Source organism: Coregonus lavaretus (genome assembly GCF_964263955.1).
Source record: "Coregonus lavaretus genome assembly, chromosome: 24".
Lineage (NCBI taxonomy): Eukaryota > Metazoa > Chordata > Actinopteri > Salmoniformes > Salmonidae > Coregonus > Coregonus lavaretus.
Genome location: NC_140011.1, coordinates 20,932,111 through 20,948,407, shown reverse-complemented (window position 1 = coordinate 20,948,407; position 16,297 = coordinate 20,932,111). Strand labels below are relative to the sequence as shown.

General features: G+C 44.0%; 1 protein-coding gene across 1 annotated transcript; it reads right to left on the bottom strand.

The window, feature by feature from the left end:
• Positions 1 to 13,740: 13,740 nt before the first annotated feature.
• Positions 13,741 to 15,018, bottom strand: LOC311099429 (uncharacterized protein; the record flags this gene model as incomplete). Its single annotated transcript, XM_084140117.1, has 2 exons — positions 14,858 to 15,018; positions 13,741 to 14,623 (listed from the first exon to the last, which is right to left on the bottom strand). The coding sequence occupies exon 2, from the start codon at positions 14,494 to 14,496 to the stop codon at positions 13,741 to 13,743; it is 756 nt and encodes a 251-aa protein (XP_083996243.1). The 5' UTR covers positions 14,497 to 14,623; positions 14,858 to 15,018.
• Positions 15,019 to 16,297: the final 1,279 nt, after the last annotated feature.

Genomic DNA, 16,297 nt, shown 5'->3' with positions numbered 1-16,297 from the left:
CAGCTGCGGGATCGGGGCACCACCAGTGCAGAGCTTGCTCAGGAATGGCAAAAGGCAGGTGTGAGTGCATCTGCACGCATAGTTAGGCGAAGACTTTTGGAGGATGGCCTGGTGTCAAGAAGGGCAGCGAGGAAGCCACTTCTCTCCAGGACAAATATCAGGGACAGACTGATATTCTGCAAAAGGTACAGGGATTGGACTGCTGAGGACTGGGGTAAAGTTATTTTCTCTGATGAATCCCCGATTGTTTGGGGCATCCGGAAAAAAGCTTGTCCAGAGAAGACAAGGAGAGCGCTACCATCTGTCCTGTGTCATGCCAACAGTAAAGCATCCTGAGACCATTCATGTGTGAGGTTGCTTCTCAGCCAAGGGAGTGGGCTCACTCACAATTTTGCCTAAGAACACAGCCATGAATAAAGAATGGTACCAACACATCCTCCGAGAGCAACTTCTCCCAACCATCCAAGAACAGTTTGGTGATGAACAATGCCTTTTCCAGCATGATGGAGCACCTTGCCATAAGGCAAAAGTGATAAATAAGTGTCTCGGGGAACAAAACATTGAAATTCTGGGTCCATGGCCAGGAAACTCTCCAGACCTTAATCCCATTGAGAACTTGTGGTCAATCCTCAAGAGGCGGGTGGACAAACAAAACCCCACAAATTCTGACAAACTCCAAGCATTGATTATGCAAGAATGGGCTGCCATCAGTCAGGATGTGGCCCAGAAGTTAATTGACAGCATGCCAGGGCGGATTGCAGAGGTCTTGAAAAAGAAGGGTCAACACTGCAAATATTGACTCTTTGCATAAACTTTATGTAATTGTCAAAAAAAGCCTTTGACACTTATGGAATGCTTGTAATTATACTTCAGTATACCATAGTAACATCTGACAAAAATATCTAAAAACACTGAAGCAGCAAACTTTGTGAAGACCAATATTTGTGTCATACTCAAAACTTTTGACCATGACTGTATATACATATATTTGTTAAATATATTTTCCTTTATTATTTTCCCCTAACCCTACCACCCCTCCCCTAATTGGAGTAAACTAATGGACAACAATACTTAGGTTTCTACTTCCAGATAATAAATACTATATACATTTTACGGACACAATGTACTTTACAATAGTTATCTTTTGTTAGTTTTTAATCCCATCCTTCAGTTACCATCAACCCCTCCCATCTATCTCTGAATACCATCAATATTTTCAACTGTGCTGTCATGTTTCACAAAAGATCTGAACCTTTCTAATCTCATAGTTTCTACAGATTGTAAATTAAAGATAAAAAAAATTCTAAAAGTGTTATTATATTATTGATTGATTGACTATGACTTTTCAAATCACCCAGTAGTGCTATCTGCAGAGTTAGCTCCAGGTATATGTTGCACTTCTTCAACCATTCCTGAACCTGTGACCAAAAACAAGCTACATATGGACAGGACCAAAACAAATGATCTAATGATTCGGTCTCTTCGCAGCAAAATCTGCAGAGCTGGGAAGGTTGTATCCCCTATATCTGTCACGCTCTGGCTCCAGGACTCTGTATGTCGAGCCAGGGTGTGTTCGTTTATGTGTTCTGTTTCTAGGTTGGGTGTTCTAGGTTGTCATTTTCTGTGTTTGCCTGAGTGACTCCCAATCAGAGGCAACGAGTGTCAGCTGTTCGCTGGTTGTCTCTGATTGGGAGCCATATTTAAACTGTCTGTTTTCACCTTGTGTTTGTGGGTTTTTGTTCCGTGTTCAGTCATTGTCGCTGTGGACTTCACGAGTCATGTTTTGTTTTGTAATTTCGTGCTTTAACTAATTAAAGTAATTATGTTCGCAACTAACGCTGCGCATTGGTCTACTCCTTTTCAAGACGATCGTGACAATATCAATAACATTATATTGGTAGCAATAATTTTATATAATAATTTAAATTGAAAAAATCGAAGCTTTGATTCCGGCGCCGTTTTGCACATCAGTTCATAAACACTATGCCATGGGATCGGTACGTCAAAAATCTCTTCCCAACTATTTTGCAATCAATATGGGACGGCTGTCAATCTGTTGGTCCTTAAATGAAACTGGTAGAGCAGACATGTCCAAATATTTTTGTTAGCTGCATGTGGGACAACTCCACCAGTCCTATTTATGATATCATTTACACAGATTATCCCTTTTTTAAACATTTATTTGAAAAATAATGATTTCTTTAATCAATTAGTTTATTTGAGTTTAACCCCAATATTTGTTGTATTATTTGTTCTGTCTTTCCTGGTGGATTAAACTGAAATTGCAACCAACTTTCAATGGTTGTTTTAAAAATAGCGATATTTTGGAGATTATTTCATTTTCAAATAACTGAAAGCAAGAGCATGGGGTGAGAAATTCTTACTAATCTGCTAGAGAACCAGTTCAGATTTAAGTATAACTTTTTTATGACGGACGCCTTTAGAGAGCGGTCTAATGCTTTAATATTTAATCATTTCTGCCCTCCAAATTCATATTAATTATATAAATAGACCTGTTTAATGTTGTCTGTCTTGCCGTTGCAAATAAAATGGACAACTTTTTGCTCATACGGTTTAAAAAACAGGTCGCTAGGTGTAGGCAAGACCATGAGCAAATAGGTAAACTGGGATATGATTAAAGAGTTAATCAGGGTGATTTTTCCACAAATAGACAGGTATTTTCCTTTCCATAGTAGAAAATCGTATCTATTTTTGCTAACTTTCTTTTACAATTTATTGTAGTGAGATAATTTCTTTCTTTCGGGATATGTATATCGAGTATGTCCACATCACCGTCAGACCATTTTATTGGGAAACTACATGGTAATGTAAAAGTTGTATTTTTAGTGATCCAATACGTAATATAGTACACTTATAATAATTTGGTTGTAATCCTGAGAGGTTAGAGTAAAGTATCTAGATCCTCTATGAGTGTGACGAGGTGTGAATGAAGGAGTCAGGCACAGGAGGTAATATACCGAAGTCCAGAGTTTATTCCGTTTACATAAATCAAACGCCCCAAGCGTCAAACGAAACTATCCCAAGGGAAAACATCCACCTTGGCATAAACACAGTGAATAGTAGCTCAACCGAGCTACAAGCTCTAACAACAAACAATCACTCACAAAGGGGAACAGAGGGAACACATACTAATTAGGGGAATGAGCACCTGGTGTGTGTGATTGACAAGACATGACAAGTGGAGTGATGAGAATGGGATCGACAGTAGCTAGTACTCCAGTGACGACGAACGCCGAAGCCTGCCCGAATCAGGAGGGGGGACAGCCTCGGTGGAAGTCGTGACAATGAGGCTGTGGAGGGATCCAAATTGTGGATTTAAAAGAATGCATGAATCATCAGCGTACAATGACACCTTTGTTTTTAAGACCTTGATTTCTAACCCCTTGATATTATTGTTGGATCTGAATTTAATAGCTAACATTTCGATGACCATAATAAATAGATATGCCAATAGTGGACAACCTTGTTTTACTCCTCTTGACAGTTTAATACTTTCTGAGAAGTAGCCATTATTTACTATTTTACACCTAGGTTTACTATACATAACTTTAACCCATTATATAAGAGATTCTCCAAAACTGAAATATAGTCCAGGAATTTATATATAAATTCCAATTGTACTTTATCAAAAGCATTTTCAAAGTCAGCTATGAATACCAGGCCTGGTTTCCCAGAATTTTCATAGTGTTCGAATGTTTCCAATTTTTTAAATGGACCGGATCTTTATATTTACCTCTTGGATACTGTATCAGACCTTTTTGTTGAGTATCTGATAATCTACCATTTTTGTAGGAGTGGTTAAAACATGCTAATAATGGTCCTCTGGGTATATCAAATAAAGGGTTGGTATACCTCCAATGGTATGCCATCCAACCCTGGAGTTTTCCCGGACTTAAAGGCTTTAACTGCATCAAGAAGTTCCTCCTCTGTAATTTGGCCTTCACATGAGTCTTTCTGTACAGCTGTTAATTTTACATTATTAATAAATAAAAATCCATACAATTATCTTCGGTTAGTGGAGATGGAGGAGACTGAAACGAAAACATATGCTTAAGGTACTTTGCTTCCTCTTTCAAAATATTGTTTGGTGAATCATCGGTGACTCCATAATTTGTAACAAGTTTCAGTAAATTATTTTTGGTAGCATTTCTATGTTGAAGATTCAAAAATATTTTTTCCATCCAGTTCACTTTATTTTTTATAATATATTACACTTGATCTTTCTTTAATAAGTTCATTTTGTTTTTCCTCTAACTTATTCTGTGCCTCTGAATTGCTTTTGTTTTAGAGATGAGTACTGAATTGCATGGCCTCTAAAGGCTCATTTTAAAGTGTCTCATACAATAAGGGGTTCTGCTGTACCTATGTTAAAAACAAGTTATCATCCAATAGGCTTTGATAACATTTCCAATATCCTCGCCCACGTGGAATTTCTGTAAGAGTAATATATATACCAATGATTTGATGGTCTGACCGCATTCTGTCCCCTATCAACACTTTTCTAACGTTTGGTGCCAACGAGAAGGACATAAGAAAGTAGTCAAGACGACTAGCTTGATTGAGCCTCCGCCATGTATATCTCACTAGATCAGGATATTTAAGCCTCTATATATCCACAAGTTCCAATATATCCATGAGATTTGTGATTTCCTTAAGTGCATGAGGGTGATAGTTTGTAGTGTGATTTCCTTTGCGGTCCATTGAGGTATTTAAAACAGTATTATAATCTCTCACCATAATAATACAGTCTTGTATTGCTTGTAGGTTTGATAAATTATTATATATATTTTCAAAGAAGCATGGATCATCATAATTTGGACCGTATAGATTAATGAGCCATATCTGTTTATGGTCCAATAACATACTGAAAATCATCCATCTACCTTGCGGATCTGTTTGGACAATTTGCACATTCGGATCAAGATTATTGTTAATTAATATCATCACCCCTTTTGAGTTTCTTTGCCCATGGAAGAACTTCCCATATTCAAGTCATTTGACATTATTTCTTATTAGCCTTATGAACATAGAAACTTGGTTGCAGTTTGTATTATTGCTAGCATGGTTAAAATAAATATTGGGTTGGTCGATATTGCAAAGAAAATTTGAATTTTCACATCAGTGCATCCCTAACTAACTAAAACCAAATAGAAAATATGTAGAAATGACAATGGACCTATAGCCTATAAAATGCCTACCCGTTTTTCTGGCCCGCAAATTGCTTTTGACAAACAAATTGGACAGATAAACAATTTTGGCCGGCCCACCAATTTAAAAAAAAAATCCAATTGTGGCCCTCTAAACAAAATCATTGCCTACCCCTCTTCGATGTGGTATGCAAAGACCTTTACTAGTGAGTTAGCCTTTTCATTAGCCTTTTCATTCTGCTTTGTTCACCTAAAAGAGCCGGCTCCAAACAGCTCTTTGTTCAGTAGCTATGATTATGTTAAAAGACATGGGGGTGGGGGCCTCCAAATCACTCAGACTGGCCTCTGCCTGGGGCCTCCAAATCACTAAGTCTGCTGCTGCTTGTCCCCATCCACAGTGAAGCCACCGTTGGAGAATTACAGAACTTGGTCGCATCTTCTGGTCACACGCTACCTCCATGCCAATAGGCTCTTTGGAAGGGTTGCCAGAAGAAAGAGTTTATTGAGAGCAACCAACAAATGTAAATGACCGTACGTACATACCCCAACCAGAAGCCATGGATTACAGGAAACATCCGCACTGAGCTAAAGGGTAGAGCTGCCGCTTTCAAGGAACGGGACTCTAACCCGGACGCTTATAAGAAATCCCGCTATGACCTCCGACGAACCATCAAACAGGCAAAGAGTCAATACAGGTCTAAGATTGAATCATACTACACTGGCTCTGACGCTCGTCGGATGTGGCAGGGCTTGAAAACTATTACAGACTACAAAGGGAAGCACAGCCGCGAGCTGCCCAGTGACACAAACCTACCAGACGAGCTAAACCACTTCTATGCTCGCTTCGAGGCAAGCAACACTGAAGCATGCATGAGAGCACCAGCTGTTCCGGATGACTATGTGATCACGCTCTCCGTAGCCGATGTGAGTAAGACTTTTAAGCAGGTCAACATTCACAAGGCCGCAGGGCCAGACGGATTACCAGGACGTGTACTCCGAGCATGTGCTGACCAACTGGCAAGTGTCTTCACTGACATTTTCAACATGTCCCTGACTGAGTCTGTAATACCAACATGTTTCAAGCAGACCACCATAGTCCCCGTGCCCAAGAACTCTAAGATAACCTGCCTAAATGACTACCGACCCGTAGCACTGACGTCTGTAGCCATGAAGTGCTTTGAAAGACTGGTCATGGCTCACATCAACAGCATAATCCCAGAAACCCTAGACCCACTCCAATTTGCATACCGCCCCAACAGATCCACAGATGATGCAATCTCTATTTCACTCCACACTGCCCTTTCCCACCTGGACAAGAGGAACACCTACGTTAGAATGCTATTCATTGACTACAGCTCAGCATTCAACACCATAGTGCCCTCTAAGCTCATCACTAAGCTAAGGATCCTGGGACTAAACACCTCCCTCTGCAACTGGATCCTGGACTTCCTGACGGGCCGCCCCCAGGTGGTAAGGGTAGGTAACAACACATCTGCCACACTGATCCTCAACACGGGGGCCCCTCAGGGGTGCGTGCTCAGTCCCCTCCTGTACTCTCTGTTCACCCATGACTGCATGGCCAGGCACGACTCCAACACCATCATTAAGTTTGCCGACGACACAACAGTGGTAGGCCTGATCACCGACAACGATGAGACAGCCTATAGGGAGGAGGTCAGAGATCTGGCCGTGTGGTGCCAGGACAACAACCTCTCCCTCAACGTGACCAAGACAAAGGAGATGATTGTGGACTACAGGAAAAAAAAGAGGACTGAGCACGCCCCCATTCTCATCGACGGGGCTGTAGTGGAACAGGTTGAGAGCTTCAAGTTCCTTGGTGTCCACATCACCAACGAACTATCATGGTCCAAACACACCAAGACAGTCGTGAAGAGGGCACGACAAAGCCTATTCCCCCTCAGGAGACTAAAAAGATTTGGCATGGGTCCTCAGATCCTCAAAAAATTCTACAGCTGCACCATCGAGAGCATCCTGACTGGTTGCATCACCGCCTGGTATGGCAACTGCTTGGCCTCTGACCGCAAGGCACTACAGAGGGTAGTGCGTACGGCCCAGTACATCACTGGGGCAAAGCTCCCTGCCATCCAGGACCTCTATACCAGGCGGTGTCAGAGGAAGGCCCTCAAAATTGTCAAAGACTCCAGCCACCCTAGTCATAGACTGTTCTCTCTGCTACCGCACGGCAAGCGGTACCGGAGTGCCAAGTCTAGGTCCAAAAGACTTCTCAACAGCTTCTACCCCCAAGCCATAAGACTCCTGAACAGCTAATCATGGCTACCCGGACTATTTGCACTGCCCCCCCACCCCATCCTTTTTACGCTGCTGCTACTCTGTTAAGTATTTATGCATAGTCACTTTAACTCTACCCACATGTACATATTACCTCAACTACCTCAACTAGCCGGTGCCCCCGCACATTGACTCTGCAACGGTACCCCCCTGTATATATAGCCTCCCTACTGTCACTTTATTTTACTGTATATATAGCCTCCCTACTGTCACTTTATTTTACTTCTGCTCTTTTTTTTCTCAACACTTTTTTTGTTGTTGTTTTATTCTTACTTTTTTTGTTTAAAATAAATGCACTGTTGGTTAAGGGCTTTAAGTAAGCATTTCACTGTAATGTCTGCACCTGTTGTATTCGGCGCATGTGACCAATAAAATTTGATTTGACCTGAAGTTTGCTAAACGGCAATAGCACTTGGATTGGAACAGGTCTATGGTCAGATGAAATGAAAATAGAGCTCCTTGGTGCGTTTGGCGTTGAAAGAAGGATGCATATGCAGAAAATAACCTCATACCTTTTGTAAAATATGGTGGTGGATCAACTTTACAGTTGGCACTATGCCTTGGGGCAGGTAGTGTTCTCCTGGCATCCGCCAAACCCAGATTTGTCCGTCGGACTGCCAGATGGTGAAGTGTGATTCATCACTCCAGAGAACGCGTTTCCACTGCTCCAGTGTCCAATGGCGGCGAGCTTTACACCACTCCAGCCGACGCTTGGCATTGTGCATGTTGATCTTAGGCTTGTGTGTGGCTGCTCGGCCATGGAAACCCATTTCATGAAGCTCCTGAGGAACAGTTTTTGTGCTGACGTTGCTTCCAGAGGCAGTTTGGAACTAGGTAGTGAGTGTTGCAACCTAGGACAGACGAGTTGTACGCGCTATGCGCTTCAGCACTCGGCGGTCCCATTCTGTGAGCTTTTGTGGCCTAGCACTTCACGGCAGAGCCGTTGTTGCTCCTAGACGTCCACTTCACAATAACAGCACTTACAGTTGACCAGGGAAGCTCTAGCAGGACAGAAATTTGACGGACTGACTTGTTGGAAAGGTCACATCCTATGATGGTGCCATGTTGAAAGTCACTGTGCTCTTCAGTAAGGCCATTCTACTGCCAATGTTTGTCTATGGAGATTGCATGGCTGTGCGCTCGATTTTATACATTTGTCAGCAACAGGTGTGGCTGAAATAGCTGAATCCACTAATTTGAAGGGGTGTCCACATACCTTTGTATATATAGTGTATGTTACGTTTCATATGGTATGTATTAATTTGTGGATGTCCATCTGTCACGGATTCAGCCGAGGCTGCTCCTCCTCCTTGCTCGGGCAGGCTTCGGCGTTCGTCGACAGCGAGGAGACTGAACCCTCGTCAGGGTAGGTGGTCCATGTTTCTTGCCCGGTTTGTATTTAAGCTCACTTATATACCAGGGTCACAGAACGCTAAGGCAGACGCCCTGTCCCGACGATATGACACAGAGGAGAGGTCCATTGAGCCCACTCCCATACTTCCGGAGTCTTGTCTGGTGGCACCGGTGGTGTGGGAGGTCGATGCGGAGATCGAGCGGGCGTTATGTGCCGACTCTACTCCCCCAGAGTGTCCAGAGGGGCGGAGGTACGTGCCGCTCGAGGTCAGTGATCGACTGATATATTGGGCTCACATGTCACCCTCCTCTGGTCATCCTGGTATTGGTCGGACGGTGCACTGCCTTAGCGGGAAGTACTGGTGGCCCACCTTAGCTAGGGACGTGAGGGTTTACGTTTCTTCCTGCTCGGTGTGCGCCCAGTGTAAGGCGCCTAGACACCTGCCCAGAGGGAAGTTACAACCTCTACCCGTTCCACAATGGCCGTGGTCTCACCTATCTGTGGATTTTGTCACGGACCTTCCCCCCTCCCAGGGGAATACCACGATCTTGGTCGTTGTGGATCGGTTTTCTAAGGCCTGCCGTCTCATTCCTATGCCAGGTCTTCCTACAGCCCTACAAACGGCCGACACCCTGTTTACTCACGTTTTCCGGCACTACGGGGTGCCTGAGGATATAGTGTCTGATCGGGGTCCCCAGTTCACCTCTAGAGTTTGGAGGGCGTTTATGGAACGTTTGGGGGTCTCGATTAGCCTTACCTCGGGTTTTCACCCTGAGAGTAATGGGCAGGTGGAGAGAGTAAACCAGGATGTGGGTAGGTTTCTGAGGTCCTATTGCCAGGACCGGCAGGAGGAGTGGTCGGTATATCCCCTGGGCAGAGATAGCCCAAAACTCACTCCGCCACTCCTCTACTAATCTTACGCCTTTTCAGTGTGTGTTGGGTTATCAGCCGGTCCTGGCACCCTGGCATCAGAGCCAGATCGAAGCTCCTGCGGTGGATGAGTGGTTTCGGCGCTCGGAGGAAACATGGAACGCTGCGCATGTCCATCTGCAGCGGGCTATCAGACGGCAAAAGGCGAGCGCCGATCACCACCGCAGTGAGGGTCCGGTTTATGCACCGGGAGATCGGGTCTGGCTCTCGACCCGAAACCTGCCCCTTCGCCTGCCCTGCCGGAAGCTGGGTCGGCGGTTTGTGGGGCCATTTAAAGTCCTGAGGAGATTGAACGAGGTATGTTATAGGTTACAACTGCCCATTAATTACCGCATTAACCCCTCGTTCCATGTGTCTCTCCTCAGGCCGGTGGTAGCTGGTCCACTCCAGGAGAATGAGATACGAGAGGCTCCTCCGCCCCCACTAGACATCGAGGGGGCTCCGGCGTACTCAGTCCGTTCCATCGTGGATTCGAGGCGTCGGATGGGGGGTCTGCAGTATCTCGTGGAGTGGGAGGGGTACGGTCCGGAGGAACGGTGCTGGGTCCCTAGGAGGGACATCCTAGATCCCTCCCTGTTGAGGGATTTCCACCGGAGTCATCCGACTCGCCCTGCTCCGCGTCCTCCTGGCCGTCCCCGAGGCCGGGGTCGGCGCACGGCTGGAGCCGCGCATCGGGGGGGGGGGGGGGGGGGGGGGGTACTGTCACGGATTCAGCCGAGGCTGCTCCTCCTCCTTGCTCGGGCAGGCTTCGGCGTTCGTCGTCCCCGGAGTACTAGCTGCTGCCGATCGATGTTTCGGTGTTTGTCTAGTTTAGTCTTTATTGTTTACACCTGTTCTCCATTATGTTTGATTGTATTCCCTATATTTACCCCTGTCTCTCATTTGGAATTTGTGTGTTATTGTTTATTGTTACGTGTGTCGTTGGTGAGCGGGTTAGTTCCTCCCTGTGTGGAGGTTTTCTGTGTTGTGTTCTTTACTTCGTTTAGTAAAGTACGTTTCTTAGTTCTGTGTCCTGCGCCTGACTTCTTCCACCGCATTACACTGACATTCGTGACACCATCATCCTTTTCGTATGATATGTTACGAATTACAATTCGTACGATATGTTACGAATTTGCAAAACATTTATGTTAAAAATTCCAATTTGTTGTGACTAACATTAGCTAGGTGACTAACACTAATGTTAGCTAGCTGGCTAACATTAGTTAGGCTAGGGGTTAGGATTAGGGGTTAGGGTTAAGGTTAGGAGTTAGGTTAAATGGTTAAGGTTAGGGTTAGGGCAAGGGGAAGGGTTAGCTAAAAGGGTTACAGTTAGGGCTAGGGGAAAGGTTAGCTAACATGCTAAATAGTTGTAAAGTAGCTAAAAAGTAGTAAGTTGTCCGTGATCAGATTCGAACACACAACCTTTGGGATGTTAGACATTTGCATTTTACATCCACCCATATACCCAGACCAACCACCCACCTTTCATTTTTGCCTTAAGTAACTTTCAGTCTTGTGTAACCATACCAAACGTAACATATCGTACTAGTTTGAGTGTTCTTGATTGACGTTTACTATGTTACGTCTAGTCTATGAGACCAAGCTGCTTAGTTAGATGTAAAGCGACTAAGATCTCCTTGGCAAAAACATCAAAATTAATGATAGATTTCTTGAGTTATCTTAGATTAATTCAGACTATTTTGTGGAAGTATACTGGCTACAGCATCTCAAGATGGACAAACAATACTATTGCCACTTTTTCTTGTTTTTCAAGCAAAGGTATTTTAAGGGAGTATGCAAGTACACTTGTTCGGCTAGGCGCCAGCCGAACCAAAGCATGCAGAAGCCTTTAGTCTAAACCAGGTAAAACACAGGTCAAGAGCACAGGAGACTGCTGAGGGGAGAACAGTTTATAATTATGGCCGGAACGAAGCAAATGGAATGGCATTAAACACCTGGAAACCATGTGTTTGATGTATTTGATACCATTCCACTGATTCCGCTCCAGTCATTAACACAAGCCCGTTCTCCCCAATTAAGGTGCCACCAACCTCCTGTGGTCAAGAGTTACGCCACAGATAGAGCAATGAGCCAGATATTTCACCGGATGTATAAATGTGAAGCATCCGGTTGGCATTTCCACTCACTACCAATTATGGTGATGAGAGGAAGCCCAGTGGACGGCAGTGGGAGAAGATGAAGCGAGATGGATTTTGGCCGATATTCTGTTAATTTTCTTATCGATGGAGCATTTGATCTCCATACCATTTTCTGTTTTCAAAACTAGAATCTGTAACAAACAGAGTGGACTTCGTTTTGTAGACTTTACTCTTTGCCAAAGTTTCTGAAAATTGCGTTGTTTAGAAGGAGTGCAAGGGCAAATTGAGTTATTGCACAAGTGCACCTCACAAATAAATGCTAGAACGCGCCAATAGCATCTCACTATCTCAAGCCCTTCTTGCTTGTTCTGCCAATTATGATTAATTTGCTCCCATTGGAAACGACAGGCTCTGGTCTATCTTGGGTTAGTTACTCAAAGGTCTAATTTCATCAAATCGCTACTCATAAAAGAAAAATACATTAATTCAATGGAATAAAATGAGAAAAGATCAATGCAAGGCAATGATTAATTGCATATACTCATACAGCATCCTGTCCCTCTGTTTATAATACAACATTTGGCCCACTGAGTTAACTCCCAATAGGGAGCAAGTTTTGCACAACCGAATTTTACGCACTTATTACGCACTTATTCATTTTTTGGTTGTTTTAATCTCTAGAGACACTTTGTTAAAAACTGACCAATACTAATTGCCTGGTTGGAGGACTCTTTTGGAAGTAAAATAGCTCTATTGACATTGCATAACGGACACTGAGGCTCTGAGGGCAATATTAACAACACCATTTCTTCTCAATTTGACAAAATGACAAGCAGAGACAGAAGCAATTATACAGCATTTCTAACTCAAGGGTTTTGGTGGCAGAAAGTCGTACATTGGACAGCAAAGGAGAAATCTACAGCATGGAGGCTAGTTTTACGATAAAAGCACCTGACCTTAACTTAATTTAACTTAAATATTATTAATTATTGAAGGTTAATAAATCTTCAAAGCAGAATTCGGGGAAGGTGGAAACTTACAAAAACCAAGAGCAGAAGTCTGTAAACAAGGTCATAAATCCTATATAGAAGGTGATGAACAGATCTAATCTATTTACATTTGAAGTGGCAATGCTTACTTAACAGAACATAAACATTTATTATATTGGCAAGATATACTGTTAAGGTGTTCTGCTTTAAAATATGAACAACACTATGTTTTGTACAATTACAATAAAATAAAACATTTAATTAAACAATCATGCCTTCAGACTGTGAGAAGAGAGAGAGAGAGAGAGAGAGAGAGAGAGAGAGAGAGAGAGAGAGAGAGAGAGAGAGAGAGAGAGAGAGAGAGAGAGAGAGAGAGAGAGAGAGAGAGAGAGAGAGAGAGAGAGAGAGAGAGAGAGAGAGAGAGAGAGAGAGAGAGAGAGAAAACATAGGGAGCCAGTGAGATAGGGAGATACCTAGTGATGGAAAAGTGCCAGAGGAATGTCTTCCACCCATCAGAGGAAACAGTGAGGTCAGTTATTGTGATTGTGGGAGAAATGGGATATGTCTCAAGACAAACAACATAATAAACATGGTTTTAGATACAACAAAAATAATTAGATCAGGGCAACCATTTTAAATTCTTAGTGACTTTAATAGGACCATAAAATGGACATTTGCAATTCAGCTACACAACATTTCAAAGCCTCTGTACTCGACAGTGAGTGGATAATAGAGCAGTGAACTCAATAGAATCCCTTTCATGATCCTCAAAGGACTCATCAAAAGGGAGAACACCCACACACGAATCTGAAATTCAGAACATTCAAACAGGTTATAGAATTCTCACAGAAGTGATAGAAGCAGCCACAAAGTGGAATGGTCTTAATGTGGAATATCCAGAGAGGATGTCAGAGAGAGGAATGTTCAAACAGGATGACCTGTGAGTGGCTGAGGCTGGACAGCCTGGATGGTCTGAACGCTCCGATCCGAGAATACACCTCTGCATCAGAGCTGGCGCCCCAGGACTGGTGAGGGCTGGGTGGGGTGGTGTGGATGATGGGCAGGGGCAGAGGGAGAGAGAGTGAGGAAGAGAGCGGGAGAAGGGGTGGAGGCAGTAGAGGAGGGGGAGGTAGGCGAGGGGGTAGAGGCAGGATGGGGGGTGGAGGGAGGGGTAGAGTGGGTGGTGGGGAGACCGGTGGAGGTGGTAGTGGGGTGACAACAATAGGGGCCACAGGGTTGGCCACAGGGGTGACCTCTATAGCATCTCCATTCGTGGGCAGTATCTGGGGCAGCCTGGGGTCGTTGAGGGTGTAGGTGGCGGTGTGGTAGAAACTGTAGTACTCCAGGGCGTGTCGAGCCTGGGCCAGCCTCAGTCTGTGCCTCAGCTGGAGGAGTCTGTAGAGCAGGATCAGTATCAGAGCTCCAGCCACGGTCACCAGCAGCACGGCAACTCTCACATCCAGGTTCCAGCAGCTCTGGCCTGGGCCTTGAGTGCCACAGGTTTGTGGGGAGTCAGGCTGGGGATGGGGGTGGATTTCCTTACTGATAACTGTCTCTGTCAGTAAGGGTTGGATGGTGTACAGGAGGATGGGGTGCCTGTTCTTTGGTACAGGCTGTGGTGGGATCTGTAGCGGGGTGCCACCGGTGACCTGTGGCCTCTGCATGGCTCCCTGGTTCAGTCACCAGAGGGGTGGTGTAATGTCTGTTACTCATGGACTGTTGGTAGTGATGGATGGAGGCACCACTGAGCGTCAAAGCAGTCTGCTTGAAAAGGCTTCATCTTGTCTCAAACTTTAAAACATAGAGATGATGCAATTTAAATGGATAAGTGGATTTAGCAATTCTTAAGTTCAAAAACCTGAATTTCAAATGAAAAAATAAAAAAGTATACATTGCATACAACTGACCAACAGACTCAAATAAAAAAAAAACGAATATTTAGCCGAACTGAGTCACCGTGCAGCGTTAAAACATTTGATTAGCCCAAAAAAAGTTTGTTATGTTAATCAAGTAAATGTTACTTACTTCTTCTTTAAGGTTTTGGCCAAAAATACTCCATAAGACTGTAAGAACTCTCTGTAGCTTTCCAGGACACAAACAACAACAGCCTCCAGGAAGAATACAAAACACAATATTTACATCTTACACTTAAATGAGAAAATGAATAAGCAATGGATTATCCTAGATATGTGACACTCTGTAAGAACTCTCTGTAGCTTTCCAAGACACAAACAAAGAAATCCACCCTGCACCAATGGGAGGAAGCCGATGGGAAAAGCAGGAAACACTGCATTTCCCCACCATACAATACCGACAGTCGATTGGACAAAACTCCCCGTCACCATGGATACAGGAAACTGGTAAAGGATGTCACTGGGAGCCTTTGGTTTTTTGAGGAACTGTGTGTGAATGGGGAGTAGGTCCGAGCACTTGAGTCTCACACACACACACACACACTTTAAGCTTAATAGCGTAGCAGAGACCTTCATTTCATTTAGTGAAAAAAAAGAATTAGCTATTTGTTCAGTGGACCCTTCAAGCCAACACTAATCCCACTTATGAACATTACATTTTAAATGTAAGTCATTTAGCAGACACTCTTATCCAGAGCAACTTACAATTAGTGCATTCATCTTAAGATAGCTAGAAAAGACAACGTATCACAATTGTAATTAATTGAACCATTAATTTAAATACATGCTTCTCTGAAAAAAAGCCTATTATCAGCAGTCATAACAGTGATTAATGTGGGGAAAGTCAAAAGCTCCTCAGAGAGACAGAGACAAGTCAAGTGGAGAATGGGTAGGGAGGCTGTGGGATAAGCGTAAAGTAAGGTAACACTTTATTTGGAAAGTCCATCTGTAAATGCTCTACAGACTATATATTGTCCAGTGTTGGTGATCGCGTGCCCACTGGAGACGCTTCTTCTTGTTATTAACTGATAGGAGTGGAACCCGGTGTGGTCGTCTGATGCAATAGCCCGTGACAAGGACCGACGAGTTGTGCGTTCCGAGATGTTCTGCACACCACTGTTGTACTGCGCCGTTATTTATTTGCCTGTTTGTGGCCCACCTGTTAGCTTGCATGATTCTTGCCATTCTCCTTCATCCTCTCATCAACCAGCTGTTTGCGCCTGGATGTTTTTTTGTTTGTCGCACCATTCTCGGTAAACCATAGACACTGTCGTGCGTGAATAGTCCAGGAGGCTGGCCATTTCTGAGATACTGGAACCGGTGTGCCTGGCACCAACGATCATACCACGTCCAAAGTCGCTTAGGGTGGTGTACCTAATAAACTGTCCACGAGTGTGTGTGCCACCTTTCCAACAAGTCAGTTCATCAAATTTCTGCCCTGCTAGAGCTGCCTCGGTCAACTGTAAGTGCTTTTATTGTGAAGTGGAAACGTCTAGGAGCAACAATGGCTCATCTCCAAAGTGGTAGGTCACACAAGCTCACAGAACGGGAC